Source organism: Branchiostoma floridae, chromosome 6 (assembly GCF_000003815.2).
Source record: "Branchiostoma floridae strain S238N-H82 chromosome 6, Bfl_VNyyK, whole genome shotgun sequence".
Classification (NCBI taxonomy): Eukaryota; Metazoa; Chordata; class Leptocardii; order Amphioxiformes; family Branchiostomatidae; genus Branchiostoma; species Branchiostoma floridae.
Window position 1 is genome coordinate 17,384,463 of NC_049984.1, and position 24,711 is coordinate 17,409,173.

Genomic DNA, 24,711 nt, shown 5'->3' on the forward strand with positions numbered 1-24,711 from the left:
ACGTTGCTCAACGTTCATATTATCCGAGCAAGTAACACCAGGACACATAACAGGTGAAGTTACCAGCACAAGAGACAGAAGATAAAAGGGCACTGGCATCAATGCAAGTACAGCACTAGACAAGCGTATTTTTCAGTGCTAAATTTTCATCTTTGTTGTAATCATCTTCACAAAAGAGAACTGGACACAAGTTGGACCTAAGAAAGGAAAAGCTTAATCACCTGACTTTTCCAAGAAAAAATGGCCTTACCCATACACAATAAGATAACCATCAGAGTATGTTCTAAAAGTCAACAGTAATTAACTATCTATTAAGCTAAAATGGAGACGGGGCTGTGGAGGAAGGATGAAATAAATTTGGTGAGGCGGATCTAGGTCATCCGGCTTGGTCCAGTCTCCTGAACTCAAGTAACTAAGGTCACATGGCTCACCGTCACGCGAGAGGTATGGGTACTAAATATTTACAATTATCCTGTCCGGAAACTTATTTCAGTAAAAACACTTGGGGTATATACTTAGGTGTAAGTCTATTAAGCATCGTACAGTAGGTCAGTAGCAGAATAGTAAGGTATTAGTCCTTATATCATAATCTATATTTTCATAACTTTTCACGCATCATGGCCTACCTTCTCCTCAGGATGGTTGTTGTACAGGGGGATCTGTTTCCCCATCTCAGTTCCAAACTCCACCATCCAGTCATCATCGTTCACAACCTCCATACTCTTGGACAGCATCTACGACACATGTGTGCAAGGGTATTTAGAAAAACACAATAAGATATGTGTTAGGATGGGTAAGGGTGGGGCAGTATGATTCACCAATGTCATAAACTTGATAGATATATCATTACTACATTCCAAATTGTTCTGTAGTCTGTATGCTTTCATTAGTACTCTCTGGAGTTTGATATTCTTTATTCCTGTTACAAATACACAAATACAATAAAACAGTATTAGAAACATAGAGGACACATCTAAGGGCACATATCATGGAAGTTGTTCAACCAGTATTGAATCAAATGTGTTCAGAGAAGAAGAAATTTTACCTTCAGCATCAAATCTTCCCAGGTCTTCTGTGACCACTTTTCTTCATCTTCATCACAGTCTGCAATTTAAAGTAAAGTAAACGTAGCACAAAATTTTAGACGTAACATGCAAAGTGCCTTTCCAAGGGCACAAGATCGGTGACTTTGCGGGATTCGAACTGGAGTCCTCTCCCTCCTGAGCCAAACATGCGATCTTACTGGTCTTGCTGATACAGCTTTGCATAATTTATCTAATACAAAATTATATGTATTTTGACCTTCACATATTAGGCACAACAACTTGCCAGTTGAGTCTCAAGACCAGAAGCACAGAAGCTCTTTACACGACTAAGGATTAGCTGCCATAAACTTCATATTGAAACAGGAAGGCATACTCACACCCCTCTGGAACAAAGGCTATGCAAATATTGTAATTTAGATAGAAAAGAGGACGAACGCCATTTTTTAGTAGAGTGCAGATTGTATGCCGTAGAGAGAAATGAACTGTATAAGGTTATACAAAACCAATTTCCGTACTTCATACACCTAAGTTCTGTACAAAAATTCATCTTCCTAATGCAACTAGAGTAGACAAACCACTATAACAGAAAAGTGAGAAGTTGAATTTATCCAGCAATAGTCTTATTTTGTATCTGTGCCGAAGAGAACTGTATCTTTTTATCATGTCTTGTTGTGACCTGTACTTAGCCCGGTGTGGCAAAAATGTGCAATAAAGGTCTTCATTCATTCATCTAAAAAAAAACTTTCCAATTATCTCTTTATTACAAAAAGAGAATTTTATTCCATGTCCTTCCATATTACAAGACCTATGTACCTTCCAGAAACTGGATGAGTTTGGGAATGACAGCATCCCACAGGTCGACAAGGTCAGGGTTCAGGTTGGGGGACAGGCCCTTCATCAGTAACAGGATGTGCTGACCACGCCCACCTCCGGCATGGGGCTGTCCTGCCATCACCTGGTAAATAACAAAATCACCAGGATTTTACAAAACACTTCTTGTTATGTAAATAGTGTCATCAGGTTGTGTGGCGCACAATGTGGGGTCATGTGTTGCAATTGGCAGGGTGTACCCCAGAACCTCCGTTGATGTGTCACTGATCTTGTGCCCTTGGGAAAGGCACTATACACGACTTAACTTAGGTCAAAATACTACCTAGCTTCATTTAGGGCCGTCCCATGGATAGGACGTTAAATGGGGGTTCCGTGTTTGAAGAGAGCAACACTTCAAGCACGTTAGAGAACCCATCACACTTATCGAAAAGAGTATTTGGCCGACCCAATAACAATTATAACAAAAACCAGGTTGATAAATCAATATGTATACCATACTGAGTTCTTAATATTCTACCAGCTACCGTTTCTAGGGGCAGAAATAAACTTTGCTACTTACCACAAGTCTGGATATCATGGCAGGTGGCTTTGGAATGTTCACTGCAACCAAGAGAACAAAAATGAGCAGGAATTTCAACTTAAAGTTCTCTCTCTTTCACCTGTTAAGCAATGTAGCATCAAAATCTATACATGTACCATGTCACCATTTATGCAAAAGGTTAGTTGCTGACACTTAATCTAAAATAATCCTACAAAAATGTGACGGGTTACTGATTAGAACTATCAACATGCAGCATATTTCAGAAGTAAATATACATGAACACCCAAAGTCCATTGAACCAACACAACGCAAACAGCTTCAATTTTCACATTGTGCATGCAGACTGCAACATCACAGCAAGAACAAGTGGGATACAGACATAGACATACACAACAATTGGAAGCAGCACAAACATTACCTTTATTATGACCTGGTTTGATTGAGATGGAGAAGAACATACAGGGAGAGACAACAGATACAATAATCAATGAAAATCAGCATGCTGATAATTATCATGCACTGAATAGATGTTGTCATTGCAAGAACAATACAAGGATGCAGGACCTCTTGTTTTTCTCAAGAGAAATGTGAAGTTCAAGCACAAGAAAGGATAAACAACTGCAATCAATTATTTGAATTAAAAAATGTTTAAAATGTTATCGAAAATATCAGATACATCATTTCTTAAAACTATCATCAGAAGACAAAGACAGCAGACAAGTAATCATGCACATGCATACATAATATCATTATTTCTTTAATTTCCACATTTGGTGAATCAACACATTATGGATTGTCATCCATATAAATTATAATGATCTGATTTTTACAGAAATGGATACCTAAGACCTTCTTGCCCTTTACTTGGGTCAAAAAGATACCAGTCAATTATGCCAGTAACCCATTTGAATTTCCAACAAATCACAATAGTACTACACAAGGTTATGTAACTTCAAATTAATCTGCCAAAATTTCATTCACGTCATACCCCTGTAGGAAGGACTTATTACTAATCTTATAAATGGTACCTATTTCCATGTGTCCTACCTGAAACCTCATAGTCCAGCATGTAATCCTCATCATTTGCCTCCCGTTTCTTGTTGGCCAGGTGTGCAGCACAGCGGGCAATGGAACCAAAGGCTGGTGTGTACTGGGGTGGTCCTAACAGTTCTAATATGTAGGGCCACAGAACCTAGAATGAAAAATTTCTCTCAGGTTAAGACTTACAAGTATAACAGTTAGCTCTAACTTAGTATGAAATCAGAATGTCTTTATCTTCACAATTTAAGAAAGGTATATGCATATCAATCAATTTATGCACTTATCTTGTCTTGCTTATCCTTACGAAGTGGTGTAAAACACAGCTCAACAGAAAGACAGTGAGAGTAATAATATCTTGGGTTCATGTCCAAGCTGGTAAAATTCATCCTGCAGCAAGATTTGACTATAATTTCTAACACAGTGGAAAAGTTGGACTTACCCATATTATTTGATAGAACAGCAACTATGTTATTCCTTGACAAAGACTGGTCCTGTTACATTAAATATAGATAGGAAAGTCCAACTTTTCTGTATTGGAAATTTGGAAATAATATTGAACTCCTGCTACAAACACTGTAAGAATGTACTCACCCTCTCCATGCACTCTATTGTGGTCGTCACCAGCTGAAGTACGTTCTCACACATAGAACGTAGCATCTCGTTTGTAACAAAGTCTGGATCTGGGGACCTCTTGCCCTGAAAACAAAAAAGACTTTTACGTCAAACCATGCAGAGGTCAATCTCCACAATCCAATCATTTCAACCTCAAATTACAGTCAAACCTGTACTACTGGTAGTGACTGTAAAAGAACAATCTGGCTATTGCAGACACTTTTGGTAGATCTAATCCCTTTAAGTATTTTTGCCACTGGCCTCTAGAGACATTTAGGATTCTGTCTATGGTGGCCACTGTGGCCATTTTGTCTGTATCTGCATCTGTATATTTAGGAGAGTTATAGTCATAGACAGACTGACAGTAGTAGTAGTAGTAGTACAGTGCTGCAGCAGCTGGTTACATTACACATTACACACATAACCTTTGCATATCTAGCTGTAAGTGTTGTTTAAATCCTTCAAATGAGAATGCCATGATTACAGTCAAGAGTGCATGGTCACCATACACAGGCTTATTGAAAGATTTGAGAGGATAAGATGCAATCCTGAAGAAACAGGCAGCCCCACACATACAATGTTTCTTGCATGATCATCATTTGAAAGAGAAAAATTACAGACAAGCCTGGCAATACTCACATAGTCACCAGTGGGGCTGGTTGGGGTATGGGCCTCCAGGAAAAGCAGAGTTGGAGAAGTGTGGTGAGTTTTAAAAGCATTCAAACAAGGGTAAAGCATCTATCCTTCACACAAGACTTGAAGGAGACACAAGCATCTATCCTTCACACAATATTGTCAAAGAACACGCAGATGACTTCAGTTGTCATTTAGCTTTAGAGTTGTGATGGAGGGACAGTATTATAAACAGGTCAAGAAAATAGTCTAAGAATGAATGCAAAATGAGAAGAAGGTGAGAGATACATTGTACTTCTGCATTTGTGCAAGACAACAGTAAAGTTTTCTTCAGAAAGACTTGGAGAGGTAAATATCTATACTTAACAAGCCTGCAGTCATACAAACTCAAGACAAGAAATATCATACATGTACAAGCTTCATGCAGGGACAGGCACTTTCCGAATCAGCCTGGACAGAATTTTTCAAAAAAGACTGTTAGTGGTGCTGTTTATGGTTTCGAAATACCACTTGCATATTCAAGTTTCTGTATTAGTATTAGACAATATTTACCCCAACCTGTTCCGGTTCTGTGCTGAGTTCAAGATACATAAACCTTAAGAAGTAGTTAAAGCAGGTGTACTTATGTGTAAAGGTATACAGAAAAACTATTCTGAGACATGGTATATGGTCCTCTGTGCAGCTGTTGAGACATACAGGAGGACTGTTAGGAAGGGTACACTGTCTGACAGTTGTTAAGACTTACAGGAGGACTGTTAGAGAGGGTACACTGTCTGACAAAGTGTAGTTGTTAAGACTTACAGGAGGACTGTTAGGTAGGGTACACTGTCTGACAGTTAAGACTTACAGGAGGACTGTTACGAAGTGTACACTGTCTGACAAGGTGCAGTTGTTAAGACTTACAGGAGGACTGTTAGGAAGTGTACACTGTCTGACAAAGTGTAGTTGTTAAGACTTACAGGAGGACTGTTAGGAAGGGTACACTGTCTGACAGTTGTTAAGACTTACAGGAGGACTGTTAGGGAGGGTACACTGTCTGACAAAGTGTAGTTGTTAAGACTTACAGGAGGACTGTTAGGAAGTGTACACTGTCTGACAAAGTGTAGTTGTTAAGACTTACAGGAGGACTGTTAGGGAGGGTACACTGTCTGACAAAGTGTAGTTGTTAAGACTTACAGGAGGACTGTTAGGGAGGGTACACTGTCTGACAATGTGTAGTTGCTGAGACTTACAGGAGGACTGTTAGGGAGGGTACAGTGTCTGACAGTTGTTAAGACGTACAGGAGGACTGTTAGGAAGTGTACACTGTCTGACAGTTGTTAAGACTTACAGGAGGACTGTTAGGGAGGGTACACTGTCTGACAATGTGTAGTTGCTGAGACTTACAGGAGGACTGTTAGGGAGGGTACACTGTCTGACAATGTGTAGTTGCTGAGACTTACAGGAGGACTGTTAGGGAGGGTACAGTGTCTGACAGTTGTTAAGACGTACAGGAGGACTGTTAGGAAGTGTACACTGTCTGACAGTAACTGTTGTTAAGACTTACAGGAGGACTGTTAGGGAGGGTACACTGTCTGACAATGTGTAGTTGCTGAGACTTACAGGAGGACTGTTAGGGAGGGTACACTGTCTGACAATGTGTAGTTGCTGAGACTTACAGGAGGACTGTTAGGGAGGGTACACTGTCTGACAGTTGTTAAGACTTACAGGAGGACTGTTAGGGAGGGTACACTGTCTGACAGTTGTTAAGACGTACAGGAGGACTGTTAGGAAGTGTACACTGTCTGACAGTTGTTAAGACTTACAGGAGGACTGTTAGAAAGTGTACACTGTCTGACAGTTGTTAAGACTTACAGGAGGACTGTTAGGAAGGGTACACTGTCTGACAGTTGTTAAGACTTACAGGAGGACTGTTGGGAAGTGTACACTGTCTGACGATGAACTCCACCATCAGTGTGCCCCCTTCCAGCTCCAGGTACTCATGATGCGCCATGGCGATGATCACCTGGCTGGACATCCGCTTCACCTGGGGAAAAATCAGCAACTCTTGTAAGCATATCTGAAGAATTGCTGTTGCATCATGTAGGCACAACGGGTGCATGTTTGGACCAGAACCCTGAACCTATTCAAAGCACAAACCATTTTCAAATTTGGTATTTCCATTATCACTACAGTGATCATGATCATAGAATGAAAAATGGAGTCGAGATCTGGAAGGTTTTCTTTTCACATCAAATGTATGTGAATTAATGGGTGGGTGTGACAAGTTTTATCTAGATCTTACAGTAGTATATGGACCATAATGCTTTCTACACTATGTCGATGAGTTAATTACTGTTTTATTTTGGGTGCAGTTATGGTGACCATACATATCCTTTACCTTGTTGTTGTTTTCTGTCAGGATGGCCTGAAGACCTGATACCACCAGGGGTTTCTTGTCCTCCATATATGGGCCTTTATGCAACACAAGAAGAGCTCAAGAGGTCAAGTCAAGAAAGTACAGTGATTCTTGGAGACAGACTAAAATAGTTACAAAAAAGTTTCAATGACTATTAATTGTACAGAGTATAATGCTGCTACTGTAGCTATCATTAGTTTTATTTGATGTAGTAGATTTACAAGATGATAGTAAGATACAATGAAACATGTCCAAGAGTGAATACCCATTTATACACAAACATACTTAAAAGCTTGTAGAGTGTATACCCCATCTGTACACAAACAAACATAATAGCTTGTAAACAGGTCCTAGAGTTTATACCCATCTGCACACAAACAAACATAAAAGCTTGTAGATTGTGTGAGATGTGTCAGAACATGTCATAGCTGTCTACCTGCTGAGTTGATGAGATGTTTGATGATCTCCAGAGTTCCTATCCTGTTCTTCTCCGAGTTAACAAGCCCGCCGCTCTCCAACTTCTGCATCAGGAACCCGATAGTTCTGTCTGAGAATGACCGAGCTGTGTGGAGGGCAAAGAGCAGAAATGTTTGTAGGAACAGAAGTTGTAGCCAGAGTCCAGCCTTGTTGTGCTTATAGTAACTCCCCATGTGCCTTCGGGGAGCAACTAAAAGCACAACTAGGCTGGACTCCAGGCTACAGAAATTGATTCTTTCTATCCTAAACATTATAGTTATACTATAACAGAAAAGTTAATCATGGCTTTTATACAATGAATTGATGCATGAAACAACTTTTCCTACTAGTCATAAGCATAGATGTCAACAACTTACTAAGAACGGCAACTGTCCTTGGTGCTGAAAAGGTGCTACAGTAAAGGTATTTTGCTACCACTTTTATTTCCCAGTACATACTATTTACAGTATCTGGTATTTTACCTCTGAAAGTTCATATAAAAATATATCCAATATTCCAATTGTATGCAAAGGAAAGAAAAAAAAACAATCTCTTGCTTACCAATTACTGTAAAGCATCTCAGCAGTTCATTGTGATTCTTCACAGACATCGCATTGTTGAAGTCAGGCTGGGCACAAACCTGATAGAATGATACAGTGTGTAATAATACTATGTTACAGTAACAATTGACGCTGGGGTATCACAAAAAATGGCTTGACAGTGCATGAAGAATAACAGATTAGCCAGAGTATAGAAAGGCACAACATTGCATTGACATGGGAAACAGATCTCATTATCTGCTCATTGGAATAGCAGCACAGCCTGCTAAGCATATCTTTTTTGTGGTCTGCTTTTCAAAAGTAAGAAGTAGTGTCTTTCCTTAAGATTACATTTAACTTGACCAGATCAGTTGCACTGTATCCTGGGATAGAGAATATTGATTGTAACATACCCCGGGATGGAGAGAATTCAGTAGCATGTCGAGCTGCGGCTCCAGAATGGTGCTCTCTTCTACTGTTGCTGCATCCAGGATCATGCACAGACTCTGGAATATAATGAAGGAACTGAGTATAGAGATTTATACATAATGTACAATGTCATTGTCACTATCATTAAGTGCGATATAAAAGTCAAGTACAAGTACATAGACTATATACATTTGTATTCCTGGCCCCAAGTCCCTCAACCTGGCATGGTCATTGGGGGGACAAGTAAGACCTTCACAAATATACCTGGCCACAAAAGTGTGCTAGTTTAAAACAAAAGGTGCTTTACTTTCCTGTGGCACACATGCACAAATGAATACATTCAAGCCTATTGCCCAGCTTTGATTTTATTAGGCCACTATAGATATTGTTGGTATGAAGTTGGAATCATGATCATTTCCAGTACTGTTAGGTACAACAGCATAGGTAAAAGCTGACAGCCCAATATAAAGTTCTGTTTTTGATACACAATCCAACTATATCTCTACAGTAACCAATTCCTTGTCGAACTATGTGGTTTTATGACATTGACCTCTGACCTGTGTGACATAGAAGGGTTCAGGCTGTTTCTTGTACAGTCCCAGAATGCCCTGCACCAGCATAGTCAGCTGTTCCTCCAGCTTGTCCCGAGACAGGATGTGGCTCATGTGACCAACCGCCTCCACAACAGCCAGCCGCAGCTGTGACATGGGGATAAGTCAGCATTAAACGTGTCTGAATTTTATGTCGTGTAGAAATTCAGAGGGGCGAGTAAGAACAGAAAGAAACAACATGCCCCCTACCCGGAATCGAACCGGGGTCGGCAGATCACAAATCACGAACGCTATCACCGTCGCCACAAAAGCACTAGTGCATTTGGGCAAGGACGATAGGCAGTACTTAAACACCACTGTTACACTACTCCCCCTTTTCTTCAAGATTCGTCCTCGAATCTCCGAGTTCGACATCCCTGTGTGGCACATACTAGCCTGTTACTCACAGGGCCAGGATTTGGCGCTCTCACCGCCAAGGCCCGGGTTCGATTCCCGGTGTGGGAACCATTGTAGAAATTCAGAGGGGCGAGTAAGAACAGAAAGAAACAACATGCCCCCTACCCGGAATCGAACCGGGGTCGGCAGATCACAAATCACGAAAGCTATCACCGTCGCCACAAAAGCACTAGTGCATTTGGGCAAGGACGATAGGCAGTACTTAAACACCACTGTTACAGTTGTATGTGACTGGTACAGTTCTTTTGTGTTTTTGTGTATGTTATCACAGAACACAAAAACAATTTCACCAGGTTGGTAGGTCAAAGGATAGTAGAGTTTTCTTTTACAAAGCCAGTTAATTTTAACTGCTGATGTTTCGATGTCTAATAGACATCTTCTAGGAGTTCTGCTTCTATATGTAGTCAATATAGGTGGCGATTTTGTGGCGAGAACACAATCCCAAGTTTGAACCCCCTTACCCTTAAGTTCTTGTGTGTTTTTGCATACTAGTATGTGATCACAGGTACATTTTGTGTGTTATGATTATCTTGTATATTGTCCTATATTAGCACACTTACATTGCCTGATACATTACCATATTTTCCTGGTCAAATTTCACACTATACATTTTCAAGTAGGTACCACAAGCAGGCATCAAAGACAGGGTTCAACTTTATTTGACTTGTCGTTTGACTTTAAAAATGTTTTTCTGCTAAGCACTTTTAGTACTTAAAATCACACCACTACCAATACACCAACCCCCTGGGCTACAGAAAATGAGATGGGTGCTGCCCTATATATAAAAAAGTTTGGGATGGTTGTTTAACCCACCTTAGGTTCCTTGGACTGCAGCCACACTTTGAAAAACGTCTCGTAGGCAGAGTAGATCTCACCAGAGAACATCTCCTTCTTCACAGTGGGGTCAGGGGCCTTGTCAATGTTAGCAACGTAGTCTAGGATGGCCTCGCTGAACTTACCGATAGCTGGACAAGGGTGTATAAAAACCATGATGTACATTGTAGTAAGCATAGATAGATTGCTTAATCAATGTACACTCAGGTAACATCAAGTTGTTGATTTACAATTTGGAGAACACAGACTAGTAGTAGTAACTCCCTAATCATGTACCGGGTATTTGTACTATATAGAGTATAGTCAGGGCTCAAAATTCATTTTTCGGATTAGATGCACTGGTGCACCCAGCTCAAAAAATTGGGTGCACCAAAAAGTTTTGGGTGCACCACTTCAATTTAAGTAGAATGTCAGAAAAACCTAATAACAAAACTTAGTTACAAGCTTTCAAATTCTTAAACAACTACCATGACAGACATTTTTATTATCTTTCTAACACTTAGATGTCAAAAATATGATGTATACAAGTATACTTGATATCTTTTCATACATAAACCTAATAAAATATTTAGGTGCACCCTGTGCACCCATTGAAAATAATTGGGTGCACAGTTCCAATTTTGGGTGCACCTGGGTGCACATGCACCCAGTATTTCGAGCCCTGAGTATAGTACATGTAGTACCATGTAGCTTGATATAGGTAAAAAATCTTATGAAGCATTGATTCATATATTAATGATTCATATACTGGTCAGATCTCAAATCATATACCAAATAGAACTTGCAGGAGAATACAAATGTGGTATAAATTATGTTTCATTTTGTGAACTCCACCTTGCAATAGTTACTTGTATTGCAGTATCTGGCTGCAAAGCAAAGTGTTAGGCATAGGGACAGACCCAGACAAATTTGGGAGGGCAACATCGTGTGATTTAACATAGTGTCTTACCATGAGCGAAGACCCATTTCATGTTGTCATGTTTGGCCATCCCCAGCATGGGCAGCATGGTGCCTAACACTGCCGTCAGGAATGGAACCATGCCATACACTGCACAAGAGATGGAATCACATTACAATTATCATCTGTCTTGCAGTCCCTTCTGTTTGTAGCAAGATGGCGGACGTGTTTTTGCAATGATCTGGCCATTTTTATCTCGAATGTACTAATAAAATAGGTTGACACATTACAGTTACAGTAGTGAACTTCAACAGGTGGATCTTCAACTGCACTTTATAGGACTGGAACATCTCATTGTCATGATGCACCCAGCATGGGTCTGTTTGAGTATCAATGAAATATCAATGTCAGTCTATATACAAATGCAACTGTTACATCCCGCTAATAGTATGCTAAGTTACACACAGAAATACTGTTTTGGGCTTACTAGTAATTCACTGGCTACATTTATAGCCATGTGGCACTATCATTAACATTTTCCCTGCTATATATATACGTAATCACGTAACCAATACAGATTTATATTTGGGTGCCAAATGGCTACCTCTGACTCAGAGTACTAAAGGTTAGTCACATACATCTACATGATTTAATTAATTAAAGGAATCTATGTGATGTCTACAAACTTAAACTACAAAGTACAATGAAATGGGCAGATCATTGACTATTCAAATTCCACAATTTTTCCTTGTATCATTTTAAATGGGACTCCTGGAAGAAAAGTGATATATCACTAATAGAGATCCCTATAAACCAAACTATTAAAAAACGGAAATTTATTTCTATGCAATATGTCTTAACCCAAGGACAACAGTAAAGACACTTGCCATTGGCTGAGGCCAGACTGCCCAGTGTCTGCACCACGAAGAAGTGAGGCATGACGCCCGGCTGGAACTTCTGATGGAGACCTTCCATCACCTCATTACAGAACCTTGTTCCCATGGCAACCACCACGTTACTGGCTGCAGTCTGCCAGTCAGGCACAATCTCCTGTGAAGGTGTTACAGCAAGATTAACATCAAATGGGTTTTCAGCTTCACAACAAAATGAATCTTATCTACGAACACTTTGGTAATCAGGGCTTGATGAACTCTACTATTTCAAACAGGGCTGTCTCAAGCTTTAATTTTGTTCCATCTCAATCATTGTTTGGAAGCTCATGTTGTTAGTTCTCTTTGTTAAATCTGTCATTTCAAGCTTATAAGAAAGTGGAATTTCATTCATTTTTAGTAATTTCATGTCATACAGTTTGGATTTTTTTTAACACTAGGATTTCAAGAAGTCCTGGGACAGAATGATGGGTAGCTATAGTAGAGACATTCCTGAATCCTATGCTCGTACCAATCTTGAACAGAGATTTGGGGGATACTGGCATTTGGACTACATCTATAGAATAAAAGGAAATGGCACTGACCTTTGACCTGGTCATTTCGTCCAAACTCAAGTCGATGAGCTCGCGAGCCAGAGCCTGTGGCATGTCGTCGATGGTGTCCTTCACAATTCTCTCGATGGTGGACAGTAACACTACACGATGGCCTTGGGCAAGCTGGGACACATTCAAACAGGTGTCTGGTCACAATTGTTACCAACCTTAATAATGTTAAAAAAAGCAGACTAATTCTCACCCAAACAACATTCTTCAAATTGCAATCACGCTCCAGTTAACAGAAGAAGCAGTAGTAGTATTCATTATTTGATTAAACTGCTGCACAGGGGTAGGCAACAGTCGGATAGTCTTCACACTGTCCAGTGGGTCCACCCCTGAGTGTTAGATGGCATATCTTGATGTCCCTTCTAACATATTCCACCCAAGAAGGGGTCGCATAGTTTCTAATTAGCACTTATAGCTATATTGAGCCTGTCACACAGACTGGTTAACTTTCACCAAGGAGCCTTGCTTTCACCATCCTCAGTAGTTAAGGCTCAAGTGAGCATGAGTCAGAAAGTCAAGTCAAAACATTTATAACCTAAAACCTATGCTGGGACATTTCCGGGATCTTTGACTTAACCTCCTGTCAGTGTCCCTTATGTTCCTGAGCACATGGAAATAAAGGTGGAAACATACATGAAACACATGCATACAGACTCACCAAAGTGCACAGAAAACAGTCAAGCCTTGCACCCTTCTTTTTTGTGTACAGACTGCCACATACATTTGTTCTTCCCAACTTTTGTAACTTTCAGTTTCCACCACAGTTATGGGTAATCACCGCCACCCAACTTTAGGGTGGCGGGAAAGGGAGTAGCACCCCTGCCTTTGAGGAGCTGCGGGCTCTCTCTTTCAAACACTAAGAAATTCAAACAACAAAACCCTAGCAACCTTCCCCTCCACACCAAGAGTACCCCCCCCCCCAACATGTCAGTCTTCAATTTAATGAAATTGACAAGTAAACTAAAGAAGAAAACAACACATGAAGGTGAAGATTACACAGTACCTTGGCATGTCTGATGAGGTAAGAGTGCAGGGAACTCAGCACCATGACTGGCTGCTTGCGTCCCAGGTCATACAGCGATGTGCCAATCAAATCTCGCACATTCTCGTTCTTATCATAGGCAGCGTCAATAAGGGCCATCGTGATAACTTGGGAAAATAGGATAATAGTTAATATGTATGGGATCATACGATGTCTCTTAGATCATTGCACCAGGATCCCTTATAATATCATTAGAGCACTTTGCTTATAAAAAGCGTGAAGTTGAAGAAAAATACTAATGCATCATATATATAAGAAGAAGAATATCCCTGAAGTATGCACATCTCATCATCACCATAGCCGCAGTGCATATCACTGAGGCGGGCAGTCATTGTCTTCCATAGTTTTTTCATTGCAAAGTAAGTATACATTATACATTTACCCATTGCGCTACTTATCTTATATGTATTGAAAATATATTGCAGGCATGCAGCTTTAACTACCTGTCATGCCAGTGTGGGCTTCTTTCCCCGCAAAAACCTTTATCAACTTTACATACTGTATAGGTAACGTTACTACATTTAATTTTACTACTATTGTAGTATTTAAACTTATAGTAGCTGCCATCTCTTGGTGAATGTACTTTATAACTATGCAGCAAAATGTGACAGCAGCAAAAAGAAGGCACCAATTGACAAGAGCAGGCATGATATACCCGCGACTGTGTATATATTCTGTAACTTAGTGTAAGTATTAAGAAACGCCCCCCTCCCCACTTCCCTTTTTACACAGAAGTGCCAAAACATTAGGTTTCGCGTTTGGTAAAGAGACTTACCGTCCACCTGTCCACCTGTAGTTCGCACCTCGGGCTCTCCTGCCACCGGCATTATCATGGGCGGGGGGTTCGCTCTACCAAAAACAAAATTGCTAAACTCGACGAAGGCAACTTTTCAGGGGGCAAAGTTTGTTTCACAAAACTGTGTCACTCGACCAGTCCCCTCTGGACTGTGTGACAGGCACTAGTGAAGAAAATTTAGCTAGAATTTAGGCGTTCAACAACAGATCAACCCTAGGAATGCCATGTGTCAGGTTGAAGAAGTCATAATCGCGCGTTTACAACATTTCTGGGATTAAAAAAAACACACACTTTCTTCCAGCTGGCATAGGACCGTCACATGACGGGTCAGAGGTCAAAGCTCATTTCACCAATTTGTACATCAAATAGTGTCTAAGCTACACAGACGGCACGACAGTGGGGGAATGCATTGCAGGTGTCAGAGCACTTTTCCATTTGCAGACAGGCTTGTTGATGCCTTGTGTTGGAAAATACATTAACAAATTAGAAATAAGGTATATTGATTAAGAAATATTAACTACCATATGAACTTTTTCCTGTGTAGAGCCTTTCGATATCATGTGGATGAGGAAATCTTAACTATTACTGTTGATACAAAAATCGATAGTTTGCTAAATTTTTCCTTGTTACTTATGCAAATGAAGTCAGCCTTAATACCTTCACTTATGCGCATTTTGACCCGTCACCACCTACAACCCATAAATCATCAGAACGTAATTCTGCCAAGTCGACCTTCTTCACAAAAACGCCCCTGTACTTCCAGAAAAAGCTGCTGGCAAGACAAAAGCTCTGTCACTTATTTCACACATTACTTTCCATCAAATCAATTCTCTTTAACTTTCGACCATGAATTATGCAAAAGAAGCATATTAACACTTTTATCCATACCATCACCCACAACCCCCAAATCTTGCTAATCTGTCAACCCCATTACTGGTCTTGCAAATTCAATTTTTCATACAAACGTGCCCCTGAACTACCATGCAAGCTGCTAGGAGTCCCAAACATTTGTCAATCTAAGACTTGCCTACCAATTTTAAGACTACTAACATCTACTCAATGACCTGCAGTGATGCCCTCTCCCTGAAAGGAGGAGGAACAACCGCCTCACCTTTTTTATAACCTCGTTATAACAGGATCAACATAGATACACGGAACTTGCTCAAACCAAACCAAGGGCGGACTCGGGGTAGCCACCATCTCAAGTCCCAGCCAATTTTTGCACGTACAGCCGCATACAGATTCTCATGCTTTCCCAGAACAATTCCGGAGTGGAATTCCCTGCCTGGCACGGTAGTACATGCTCCCACCGTTGAGTGCTTCCGTGCCAGGCAGGAGGGCTGCCCGCCCTAACCCAGGACCTCAACCCCCCCTACTTTGCCCCTTGTGGGGTCATCTGGGGTTATTTAGGATGATGATCTTTAAAACAAAAACCGGAAGATTTCACAAGCTCCACAAAAATACTATAAAAAGCCACTAGAAGGCCCAAATTTGAACTCATTCCAGCTGTCACTAAAATCTGGTACACCAAAACACACAACAAACCAGGCAAAAACATTACCCTCAGCCTTTGGTGATGACAAATAAAACATGTTGAGCTTCTGGTTCAAAACCCACACAGAAGACTGACGAAATCAGAGCTATTATATAATTTATAATTCCACCCCAAAACAACTTCTAGAGTATGTCTTTTTTTCCAGAAGTATACAATACATGTATATGTCATCTTGTGTATCAGTGACAATGGTAATCCATTCCACACAATTCTAAAAAAGGACAATGCCATTAGTTTGAATCCTACTTCAATCAAACTAAAAAAAAATGAGGAAAAAGATGACAAAATCTCCTACACATCCATGTAGGACTGCACTGCATTACAAATTCATTTTTGTTCCCTTACACAGTATCTGTAAACACATGTGTAAAGCAGATCAAAGACAATACAGTCAAACCTGTATTAGGGGCCACCTCTACAGAGGGGCCACCTGTCCATAGTGGCCACTTTTTGTCGGTCCCTTGGGTATTTTATCTACAAGTTACCACCTCTATACAGAGGCCACCTGTCTATAGTGGCCAAATTTGTCCGGTCCCTTGAGTGGCCGCTATAGACAGGTTTGACTGTATTTGTAAAGAAAAAAAGAAAGAAAAGACATTTGATGAACTATTTCATTTCACCAAACCATTTTTTCCCTACCAACATTTAGCAATAATTTCTCTTACGCATTTCAATAATGATACAGAGGACAAAGACAAAAAATGTTATGGAGTTTCCATAAGTGATGCAATTACAGACAGAACTTGTCTTCTTGTCCTAAAAAAATTCATACAGGTCATTCTGCAATATTTTAATGACAAATAGAAACATAACGATCAATTAATGACACAAAATTATTATGAAAAAAGGTGTGGCTTTATATAATGGACTGATGAACTTAGTAAGAATTGTGACTTACAATGTACATGAAATCCATTTCTTAAATTATCAAACACTGAATATATTGTCAAGATACAAATCAAGTTATGAGGCTTCAAGTATGAATAGAAGTCTATTTCTGATAGGAAGTCAGACATTTCTAGCAAAACAATGCATGGTAAAGAGAAGTATCAACATCAACTATGAAAATACATTTGAAAATGTAATGCAGAACAATTCATAGTAATGCAAATACAGAAAGACAAACAATGCAAATCACTAAGAAGTAGTGAATTTCATGTAATATATACAAGCCTTTATCCTCTTATTCTTTTACAATATGAAGACACTGCAGAATTGGTGCATCATCAATAAGAAACTTCTTGTAGACATATATAGAATAAGGATAACTTCAGGACTTCTTGAGTCGGTACTGGGGCTTGGGTCTTTTTTTACAATCTTGAATATACCAGCGTCAAAGTAAATTCGAGATATATAATATATACCAATTCTTCTATACTGTGAATTCACTTACTTTCTTAGTGGTTTTATTTTGAAGTAGGACGGAAAAGGAGTTTTTTGCAGTGTTTCAAATTCTCAATTGAAACAGTTATATTTGCGGGGATATATTTGCACAGGAGAGGTCTCTGTCAATACAAAACCACCGTAAAAGATCTACAGTATTCTCATTATCTGGACTTTGCGAACCAATGAAAAATTGGCAGTCTGATGAGTACATTTCTACAGCAGCGTAACATTTCAGTATCAAAATTAAAAATAGGCATTTCTGCATACTAGCAATCACTGATCAACTTTGTGAAGAAAAGTCTCCATCAAAGTAGTCCTAATACATTCTCGCATTCAAATTGTGAACAATTTCAATCCATTTCTTTCTGTATTTTTAGCAAATCATTTTTAAAACAATCATGCAAATAAGGAGTTTAAGTTACCCATGAGCAGTGTGCTCACGTCAATTGATAGCATTTTTTTACATACCTTATTCAGACAAAGTCATCCAGAGCAATATACATATATTATACATAAGTCACAGTCATACAGCAATATGTCATACGATGAGGTCTTAGAAGATAAATTATACCAAGGAGGTTAATCATACAGACTGTGGTCTTGTTTTCTGATCACAATTTGCATCAATTTGGGTACAAATAAGATTAAAAGAGCAGTTACACAACTTTAACCTTTGCATTTCTGGGCCAGTATAGTTTATTCTGCAAGTTAATCCACCCCATCCTTATGCTCTTGGTGATGTGATCCAACCCCTATTAGGGGACATCTTCTCCAGTGGACTGGTCCATGTTGTCTCAGGGGGAGGTCTGGATGTAGCTGACCTTCAGGGTTCCGTAGTAACATGCCCGGATCAGGAACAGGATCCCGATGATGAATGCACCTGAAAATCAACAAAATAGAAATGGCTCCATGCCTAAGGCATTGCAAAAAATGCAGGTCTTTAAATATCAAAGGAAAAAGTAAAGCAATTTAACTTTTTAAATCAGTCAACCCCAAATCATGCTTGCTGTCGATGACAAAGGAAAGAGGTATAAGCGTTCAGTTGCCTGTAGGCTTAAAAAAGCTAGACATGTAGTTTGTGAGCATGACTGAGGTTTAGCACAGAAGCACATAGCAGGGCATGTTACATGTACAGATGTTGATACATGTTGGTAGACCCCCATCCCCAGAGCTCCATTATGTAACATAACATGTACATCAAACACAGAGTAAAGCCTTAGACACTTACCAACCCATGCAAAGTAGATCCCTCCTTGTTGTCTTGCCAACTCATAAGTTCCCACCTGGTTATGAAGATGACAGTGTTAAATATATACAGCTGCACATCACTTTTGACTATTCACCTAAACATTTGTGCAAAGCTATGGAGGCAAAGATGCTATTATACATTATAACAAATTTACTACTGAATGTTAGTATACATGCAAGCTATTCTTGAAATTTACATTTTGAGTATCAGAAAAAACATTTACTTCCAGATTCCTTCTACAAATCTGAACAAGAGAAACATTAATTTCCAGATTCCTTCTACAAATCTGAACAAGGGAGACGATAATCTAATACATCATGTTACGCACTTAAATCTTTTTTCTTTGTACCTTATTATAGTTTGGGTGCATTTGTGGCCCTATTCTCCTAAATAAATTTAACTTCGAAAATCTTGCAGTATATTTCTTACCGTGACCCCGATTCCTGCTAAGATGAAGATCATGCCCAACACAACACAGATGGTGCACTTCCTTCTGGCATAACTGCTTCCGACAGACGACCTACAGTATAAGACAGGAGTCACAACGTTATCATAGTGCCTACTAGCTATCCAACCTACTATTCATCCTATTCTAGCTCCTTTCTACTCCTATGATCGTTTCCCTGCCAAAGACATGTAGTCTGACATTGGTTCATACAGAAATGACTCACATCTATATATTCCTGTAAAATACACACAAGAGCTCACATGAAGATGTGCACCAATACTTACACTTTTCTGCAATGAGGACACCTTGACAGGGCATTTGTTGTGGATGTAAACTGTAAATAGATAAAAGATGATCAGTTCAGTTAAAAGAACTGTTATGAAAACAATTATGATACTAACAGAAACAGAGGTTCAGAAAATGCTAAAACAAAGTCTGAAGAATATGGCAAAGCAAATAATTAACCAGTTTTTCTATAATTAGTAACTAGTGGAAAATGACTCAGATTTTCAGCCAGGTCATCCCTTCTCTTATTGATAAGTATGCTGAACTTATTTCTAAATGTCCTACCCTTGCAAGACAGGGAACACTGGACACTAAACCGGATCGTAATAGTGATAATTTCTACATGATAATGATTTCTAAATGAGCTGGTTTTCTCAAAACTCACCATGAAGGTCATACTGCAGTGTCCACAGATAACTCTGGTCCCACCTGCAGGAGGGATGGGAGGGGCCATGGCTCCACCTCCGCCATCCAGGCTGATGATCCTCTTACTGTCAATAACAACAACAACATCAACAAATCTTAGCTTGATGGCTCATCTGTGTTCAACAGTTGGTATCATTTATTCTAGAGCAGGAGTGAACCACAATTTCCAACACAAATGGAAAATGGGACTTTTCGACTGAACAGCACCAGTCTTTGTCAATGAATGAGCAATTTGCTGCTTCCTTCCTTGACTAACGTTGTATTCTTCTTGCATAAAGTAATGTCATCTATGTATAGAAGTTACAGATCACTCATTCCTTACCAAAGACTGGTGCTGTTCAGTTGTAAACTTCAGTGCCATTTTCCCTTTGTGTTGGAATTTATAGTTTCATCATTCATCACAGTAAAAAAAATATCTTTACACTATATCATTATTTCACATCATGGAGTTCAAGATAAAGTAAAGGAAGACATGTACACATGTCTAAAGATTGACATATTTTCTAACTTCTCACCAGTTTGGTCTTGGGCAAGCGATCTTCCTGGAGGTGCTCTTACAGATCAAGAGACAGTTGCATGGGCAGCGCACATACTTCTTGCCAGGGGGAGCTGTTTTGATGGGCTATATGATAGGAAAGCAAACAAAATGGGTTACTCTCACCTCTCAAATAAACGTACCGGTACGTTTATTTTTTTCCGCCTCAAAATCCACCCGGTACGTCCTTATTTTAGACGGTACGTTTATTTTTTTTTTCAAATTGGGGCTTTCTTTACTAACCAGGAACCCCAAAAATATTGAAAGTTTGGTATTTTCTGCCCATATTTCCGCTGTATTTTTGCTTAATATTCACTATTTCGGACGAGGCATCGCGGATTTCCATGCCGCTAGCGCTATGACCCAAACATAACTAGGGATGCGTACCGGTACGCAGGACCAGTTCTGGACTTGCAAAAACGTTTCGGTTCAGGTCCAAAAATACCGGAACACAAGTGATTCGGCACTGGACTCGTAAAAAAATATATCCTTTTCGTTTTAGACCATCTTTAACCTTCCAAAAATCTTGAAATGTTGCGCTGAACAAAGACGAAAACATCGAGGTCACATGCTACACACACAGTCGCTTACTTCCGTAAATTCTCTATCAAAACACAGAAATTAACCACCAACCAAACAAATTAAAAAGTTACCAATACTTTTCCACTATTTTTCACCCGTAGTCAACTTGTTTTAATGTTCCAGCAACGAAAAAATCATTCCAAAACAAAGCATAGCGATCAATCGGCTCGAAAAGATCCGCCATGTTGGATTCATCAACTCACGCCGAATCTCGCGGTAATGCGTGAGAGAATCATGTATTTTCTGCAGTACCGGTATTTCTCGATAGGGGGCAGTGTCTATGACCTTGGTTTCTGCAACATTGAAAATAGCACAAGTGGTGAATAAGGTATTCTAAGTTGGAATGTTTCTTCAAAATGTTATTTTGTAACAATGATTATAAAATAAACTTTTTTTTTTATTTCTTCAATTTTTATTTTCATTCATTTTTTTACTTTTATTTTAATCTTTGTTGATGGTGTGACACTCAGATAAAGAAAATATGTGCAATAACATAGGAATTATTCTGTTCATTATTTATACAATTAACTGATATGGTAATAAAAAAAAAATAACTGATATGGTATTGAGGCATAAATAAATAAAAAGAGCCTAGTACCTGCTTATCATCTTCTCTTGGACTGAAGTAGCATGGGCACAGTTTACATGTCAATTTGGTATTTTTCCGGGGGGTACTTTTATTCCAGGGGGTACTTTTATTAGATTTTGAAGATTTGTCCGGGGGGTACTTTTATTCCAGGGGGTACTTCTATTTGAGAGGTGAGAGTACATACTTTTGTACAATATCATGTACATGTCTATTCTGTATGATTATAAGATTCATAGCATTGTTGTACAACTACAAGTTGCCATCTGTTGTATCATAAACAGTTTTATGTCATACCTGGGCCACGAAAACGTTCGATACAGGTGTTCCGGACCGTGTGATAACTTTCTGTATTACAGGGGTTCTAAGTTGTATCACACGGGCTTCCTTCGAGTAAATCGAACTATGTATTTTGAACGGGCCAAATACGGCATGGTTGAAAATTTGAATACCTGATTCGGACGTTTGAATTGCTGCTGTTGCAATCTTTTGTTCGAGGACACATTATTTTCTCTTAACTTCTGGTGCATTTCCCATCGAAACATGTGTTTTCTCAGGTGGGTATGACATAAATAAAATACAACACGGTGTATTCCGTATCACCCGAGGTACAAGCCTGACCGTGGGAAGGATTGCCCGACGGCTGAAGTCATTGAAAGCCCTGTGTTCTAAAAACATCATAGGAACTTTATGATATATGTTTCAACTCCTTTTCAAGTCAAGTTGGAAATAAGAGACACTGAGTGCAAATATCACGCCAGGCTAACTTTGCCACAACATTAACCAACCCATCGGCAATGTAACCAACACAACAGTGCAAAATTTTTGACGGCTGTCTGGAATGTGCTCCTCCTTTAGTGATTAACTTGGTCAAATACATACCTCAAACATGAACTTGAGCATGGAACTAGGAATAGTCTATGTTTACCACATAAAGGGTGTCCACCAAACCAGGACAAATAAGGCAAGGTAATACTGAGATTTGTAGCTGTATAGCTGTATAGCTGGTATAACCGCCCTTTCACACACAGCACAGCATCAGTTGGTTATATAACACTGAACCACCTGTCACACCTACATGTAGCTTTTGACAGCTGTAAGTTTTGTTGTTACTAAAGCTTAGAATCTAGTAAGGATGTTTATACTGTGCTTGGTGGAAATATGACCCAACATAATTCAATTACTGTACAAGGTAGTGAAGTACCATTCTTTCCTTTCAATCATCTCAGTATCACCTTCGAAATCAAATCAAGTCAAGTCAATCCTTAAAGTTAAAGTCTTCAAAATGTTCTTGTTTCAAGGCAAGTTCAAGTCACAGTTCCCAGACCTGAAGTATTTTCTTGCTCTAAATTTCTGACTTCTGGCAAGCCCTGTGATATGGTTGCTCTAACATATTGTGAGTTCGTCAATGCTTTGTTTACATAGACGACAGTACAAATACCTTTCTTCTTCTAACACTACACTAAAAAACTTCTCCGACTATAAAAAATTTGCATTACTTCATTCAAACTTACAGTGGCCTCATTACAACTGGTACACTTTACGACATGCTGGTGTAGTTTGCCCTCCAGTGACACGGGCGCCTGGCAGACCCTACAGTTGATGGTTGGAATGCCTCCGTCTGCTGTGGGAGTGTAGGGCGGGGGCTGCTCGTCAGGCAAGATGGGGGGGACGGGGCCGACCGGGATGGACGATGGAATGCCTACAGGAAAAAACAGACAACTCTTTTACTGTACAATACATCTTGAAATGTTTGCATTAGTTTTAATTTCACAATTTGTCCAGTGACCTCTCCAGTGTGAATGGCTTGAATATGCATTTCCAATGTATTACTACAGTAACTGTACTATAGAATTATTTCAACCGCAACTTTAAAATCAATGCAAAAACCTATTTTCCCCTTGTAAAACAAAATTAAGTCCCTATGAAGACAAATAAACCTACAGTAATATCAAATAGTCTTTGTTTTTCAAGCTTAAACAGATATAGTGCACAAAATAACCCACAGAGATCAGTGTCAGATGTCTTTTACATATACATTTGTAGATAAAATGTGGCTCATATTATACAAGCTAAAGATTCTGACTCTACTCTAAATAGGATTAGGAGTTGAAAAGATCATTTTCATGATATTGACATGATAAGGATACTGAAGTATTTTTCATTATAACAATATGAATCTCAATCTACCCAAAGCAAATCAAAGCAGATCTACATTTACAATGCAAAACACTTTGCTGTTAAATTATGCAAAGTTTTCATCTGTAACGCAATCAACAAATAATGTTTGCATCTTTTTTCCATCTGTTTTTAGGCAGGAAACCAAATTCAACACTTTAAGTTTAACAGTTTGTGATCAGCTTTTCAGATATTTCATGACTCTATCACATCACAGAGATGTTTGGTGCAGATGTACAACTATGAGAATGAGAATGCGTCATGGTAAACAAAACAAAAACAGACTAATTATGTCTCGCGCGGAACATGTGACACTGACAGTTCCTCTAGTCTGAGTACGTATGAAACTAAAAGTGTTCACAAACAAGTCAACATGCGTGTCTGTGCACCGCAAAGGCTGTACCAAACCGGCGATTCTAGCGTTCTCTTCCAACAAACATACTGACAAAGCCAGTAGCACCGTAATAAGTCTGGTCAAACCTACTTCATTAAATATTTACACCGACATCTGCTGACTGCCACACACAGCTAAAGTAGGGAGAGCAAATGTTTTCGCACTAGCTTGTCTGCGTACACACATGTTATCTGCTAGGATACGCTCCGTTTCGCCAGAATAACTGGATGAATCTAGCTTCAGTGTAGTCTCAGACTTATATTCTACCGTTCCCACCTGAAGAGGGGTATCCCGGAGGCGACAGAGGAGCCTGCTCGGGACTTTTCTCTCCGCCAAGCAGAGGAGAGCGCTCTTCTTCTCCGTCCGCCATTTTGAGTCATGTGAATCTGACCTGTCCGGTCACGTGACAAGAGCAATACTTCAGCCTTGAAAACTCTGTAAAAATTAGGATTTCCGAAGATTTATTGCAATTTTTGCAGCTCTAATATCGAA

The 24,711-nt window shown here is 39.5% G+C and overlaps 2 protein-coding genes across 3 annotated transcripts in view; both read right to left on the reverse strand.

Moving 5' to 3' along the window:
* Nucleotides 1-14,926, reverse strand: part of LOC118418156 (maestro heat-like repeat-containing protein family member 1) — a 36,890-nt gene extending 21,964 nt beyond the window's left edge. Inside the window, exons 1-20 of the mRNA XM_035823992.1 lie at nt 14,575-14,926; nt 13,761-13,906; nt 12,740-12,871; nt 12,153-12,315; nt 11,317-11,415; nt 10,347-10,498; nt 9,084-9,224; nt 8,511-8,603; nt 8,120-8,198; nt 7,539-7,664; nt 7,085-7,158; nt 6,608-6,730; nt 4,711-4,743; nt 4,051-4,155; nt 3,466-3,610; nt 2,837-2,848; nt 2,437-2,477; nt 1,860-2,001; nt 1,046-1,104; nt 627-734 (exon numbers count right to left, since the gene is read on the reverse strand). Of these exons, the coding sequence (XP_035679885.1) occupies nt 627-734; nt 1,046-1,104; nt 1,860-2,001; nt 2,437-2,477; nt 2,837-2,848; nt 3,466-3,610; nt 4,051-4,155; nt 4,711-4,743; nt 6,608-6,730; nt 7,085-7,158; nt 7,539-7,664; nt 8,120-8,198; nt 8,511-8,603; nt 9,084-9,224; nt 10,347-10,498; nt 11,317-11,415; nt 12,153-12,315; nt 12,740-12,871; nt 13,761-13,906; nt 14,575-14,632 (2,031 nt within the window). The 5' untranslated portion in view covers nt 14,633-14,926. The remainder of the gene's footprint in view (nt 1-626; nt 735-1,045; nt 1,105-1,859; nt 2,002-2,436; nt 2,478-2,836; nt 2,849-3,465; nt 3,611-4,050; nt 4,156-4,710; nt 4,744-6,607; nt 6,731-7,084; nt 7,159-7,538; nt 7,665-8,119; nt 8,199-8,510; nt 8,604-9,083; nt 9,225-10,346; nt 10,499-11,316; nt 11,416-12,152; nt 12,316-12,739; nt 12,872-13,760; nt 13,907-14,574) is intronic.
* Nucleotides 14,927-16,925: 1,999 nt separating this feature from the next.
* On the reverse strand, nt 16,926-24,677 carry LOC118417220 (type 2 phosphatidylinositol 4,5-bisphosphate 4-phosphatase-like). Of its 2 annotated transcripts, none has more exons than XM_035822682.1 (8): nt 24,496-24,677; nt 23,162-23,349; nt 20,460-20,566; nt 19,904-20,009; nt 19,518-19,567; nt 19,215-19,305; nt 18,765-18,819; nt 16,926-18,416 (listed from the first exon to the last, which is right to left on the reverse strand). In XM_035822682.1, exons 1-8 carry the CDS (start codon nt 24,587-24,589, stop codon nt 18,331-18,333), a joined length of 777 nt encoding a protein of 258 aa, XP_035678575.1. In that variant the 5' UTR covers nt 24,590-24,677; the 3' UTR covers nt 16,926-18,330. The 2 variants fall into 2 exon arrangements, with proteins under 2 accessions (XP_035678575.1, XP_035678574.1); XM_035822681.1 differs by having other exon boundaries at nt 24,487-24,630.
* Nucleotides 24,678-24,711: the final 34 nt, after the last annotated feature.